We start from the raw sequence: 3,362 nt of genomic DNA, 5'->3' as shown, positions 1-3,362 counted from the left end.
ATGGACCGGGGCTGTCACACCGCGCTCTACGAGCACGAGCTGCCCGCGTTCGCCGGCCTAGACCTCCCGCCGCCAGCGCGCGCCGCCGACCTCGCCGACCTCGAGGGCCGCGGCCTCGACGCCAGCCTCGACGCGCTGGACGCGCTCGGGCTCAGCGCGCCCGTGCTGGCGCTGGACCTCGACGCCGCCGCCCTGCTCTTCGCCGACCCGCCGGGCACCAACGCCTGCAGAAGCAGAAGCAGCAGCACAAGCGCTCGGAGGGCCGCGTCGCCGCGCTGCAGAACCATGGGCGCGTCGCCCTCCAGGACGCACAAGCCCCACCACTCCAAGAAGGACTCGCGCAGGCAGGTGCTCGAGCTGCAGGCCATGGTCAACGCCATGCAGGTGCAGGTGGACGGTGCGGCCGCCGAGATCCAGCAGCTCGCGCAGCTCGTGGGACGCTTCGCGCGCCAGCGCCAGCAGCAACAATCGCTCGACGAGCACGAGATGGACATGGACCTCGACGTGCAGCAGCGGCAGCTCCACGCGCAAGTGGAGCGCGAGCGCCAGCAATTCGAGCGTCTGCAGCGACAGCAGCGACAGTACCACGAGGGGCAAGTGCCGCCGTCATCGCTGCTTCTCTGATCCTCTGATGGACTTCCGGGCGATACGCCCCCACTCTTTGCGTCGTCGTCTTTTGTGTCGCTGAAGATACTCCTGTTCGTGCCAACGCTACCGCCATCAACTGCCGAAGAACGTGCGCATTTGGATCTTAGAGGAAGCTTGCGGCGGCAGTTTATTTAATCGGCTCCTTCGCATGAGCATGAAGAAAACAAATGCAAAATATATGACCGGAGCAATGTGTGCTGGCGGGTGTTCCCGGTCCAATGTCAAAGATAACCTGTCTCTCTACGAGATTGCTCGTGGTGGTTCCATTGAATGACGCGTTGGGTCAAGCTTCTCAAAGAGAAAAGTGCCGTTCGAGGAAATTGCCTACTATAGAGTAAACGTCTAACTATGGCAACTCGAGCCATTTGTTGCGAAAAGGAAACTTGAATTCAGCCAGGCTTACCGTCCGTAAATATATCATTTCGGTTTATTGTGGTGCTATCTTTATTTGATTGTCATGCGGAGATAAGGAAACGGGAGTAAAGCGGGGGTCGATTAATTGCAAGTTGATTGAATGTTATCCAGAGTGCGCGTTGCGAACTTTGCACGTAATTTCACCAGCACTAGGCAAGTTTTTTTTTAGACCTTGCGCTGCAGCAGGTACCGGTGGCATTCTACCATTGCAACAGATTCTTGTTTGATTTGATTACTCGCTCAATCGGCGTTAACCGCATAAAATAAATAAATAAAGTCATCAGAATGTTTCTTGATCAGAAACGAACAAAAGCCTCTGTCAGACCCACCGGACATGCAGCACATAACAATTTGTTGGAATATCCAGTTTGCCTTTGTCAAGACTGATCATATGTGATCTAAAGAGATAATACAAACCTCGTTTTGAAAACATACTTTATAGAAGGCATTGTCACGGATGGACGATCACGGCCAATAACTAGCAGCCAATCAGTTGTGGTCCCCCAAACAGCCCTCGAGGTCACCTATCAGGGGCGTTTGTCGAACCTCACGTAGAGCTGCTGTAAGATGCTACGATTTAATCCTCGTCTTGACCATTACATTTTGATATATAATAATTCACGTGGCAAAATCGCAAACAATGGGTTCAGGTACCGGTACTGGGGATGTTACCATCGATTCGCTATTTCACACCGACGAATGTTGTATTTTAGGTAATACACAATGCATAAAAATATGCGTGTAGGTAGTTATAGAGGACGGCACAAGGCAATGCATTTGCCTACATGTACTTGGGGCGCTGTGCTAGCATGAATGACGCGCTGCCTTCGCGACTTTGACGACCAGACTACCGTCCAACTGAGGACTCCGCTGGATCATCTCCGTTTTTGCTGTATTCGGATTGTCGCGTCATCCGCGATCACTATGTTGCGGAGTTGTTGATGTAGCTTGAGCTACACCAACGAGCGAGTCACACTTTGAGGGGAAAAAAGTATAGGGTACCTTATGTTCAATCCGCTGTATCAATTCGCTATCTTCCCAAAATTCGGGAAGAATGTGCCCGATTTTGAGGGTACTGAAATTGGAAGAACCCGTTACTCACTTCGTTGTTGTTGTTGAATGCAGTCTACATGCAATAGTTGACGGGACGTCGTATCCCCACTGTCACCGTGAAGCCGTCCCGCGATCTGATCAGAACCTCGAAATTTTAAATCACAGTTCGCATGAGCGTGCCTCCCCTCCCTCCCCCAAACACACACAAACATAGCCCCGCGTGTCGTTTGCCGTGGAGTGTATCGCTTCTGTGATCAAGGACTAGGTCCGTGCGGCCAACGGTGATGCCGAAGTTGGTAGGATTCAGTACCACGTAGTCTAAGTTTTGTTTCCACACAGAATTTACACATGGTAAGGCGGGTAATAAACCACTTCCAGATTCTCTTTCAACCCATACCTTTCAGTAAACTGGATCTTAATTGATGCGTTGCTCGATGGCTAACATCTCGACGTTAGCGGTTTTAGCCTCGATTGGATCGCGTAGTGTCGCTTTTCCTTGTCTTTTTTTGGCGTGTGTTTGTGATTTGAGTGGAGGATGTTATAATTGTGTGTTCAGATGTCCTCTATTTACACTTTTAAACTACAGATTCCTGATATCGCTGTAGACAGAGCCTTATCGATAGTCGATCTTGAGTTGGTCCGACTGCCCTGAATAACCTGGACTTGCAAATGCTTCCACAACTTCACGGGTGGACAGGAGCTTGGGTTAGCACTTCACTTGAAATTGAGTGGAAGATGTACAACATAAACTTTTTTAAAACTTTAAAAAGTAAGGGAGTACCAGTACACGATGCTATTTAATGATTAAGCACTTCGTTTCAAATGTAATAATACGTCCTCTATAATACCGTCGTCATTCGTGAAATATACGCACGATGCCCTCACAAATATAAACATTATACCTGCTCTTTAAGTTATTTCAAATGTAAGAGTTCTGAAATTACGTACCATGCCCTCACAAATATTAGCAAGTAATACCTAGACGGCAGCACGCATCACAAAAACCAAGTCAATTGATAGCAGTACCACGGATCGGAAATATGATACCACAAACGGCGGAGCAAGGTAGGCTGATGAAGGACTACAAAGAGCGCACAGTTAGTGATGATGATGATATCTTCTGTACGGTTTTAATGGCTTCCATCTAGCCAAATAATAGCGCTTCTACTACGAAGCCGACAGCGCACAAATGTCAATAATCATTACGGATTTCTTGAAGCATATTACAGTAATTCTCTGAAATTTAT

The 3,362-nt window shown here is 49.1% G+C and overlaps 1 protein-coding gene across 1 annotated transcript; it reads left to right on the top strand.

Moving 5' to 3' along the window:
* Positions 1-624, top strand: IUM83_03758 (uncharacterized protein; the record flags this gene model as incomplete). Its single annotated transcript, XM_067927787.1, has 1 exon — positions 1-624. One exon carries the CDS (start codon positions 1-3, stop codon positions 622-624), a length of 624 nt encoding a protein of 207 aa, XP_067795428.1.
* Positions 625-3,362: the final 2,738 nt, after the last annotated feature.

The sequence above is a fragment of the Phytophthora cinnamomi genome, assembly GCF_018691715.1.
Source record: "Phytophthora cinnamomi strain GKB4 chromosome Unknown Contig21, whole genome shotgun sequence".
In the NCBI taxonomy this organism is placed as follows: Eukaryota; Oomycota; class Peronosporomycetes; order Peronosporales; family Peronosporaceae; genus Phytophthora; species Phytophthora cinnamomi.
This window is presented reverse-complemented; position numbering and strand designations above follow the sequence as displayed.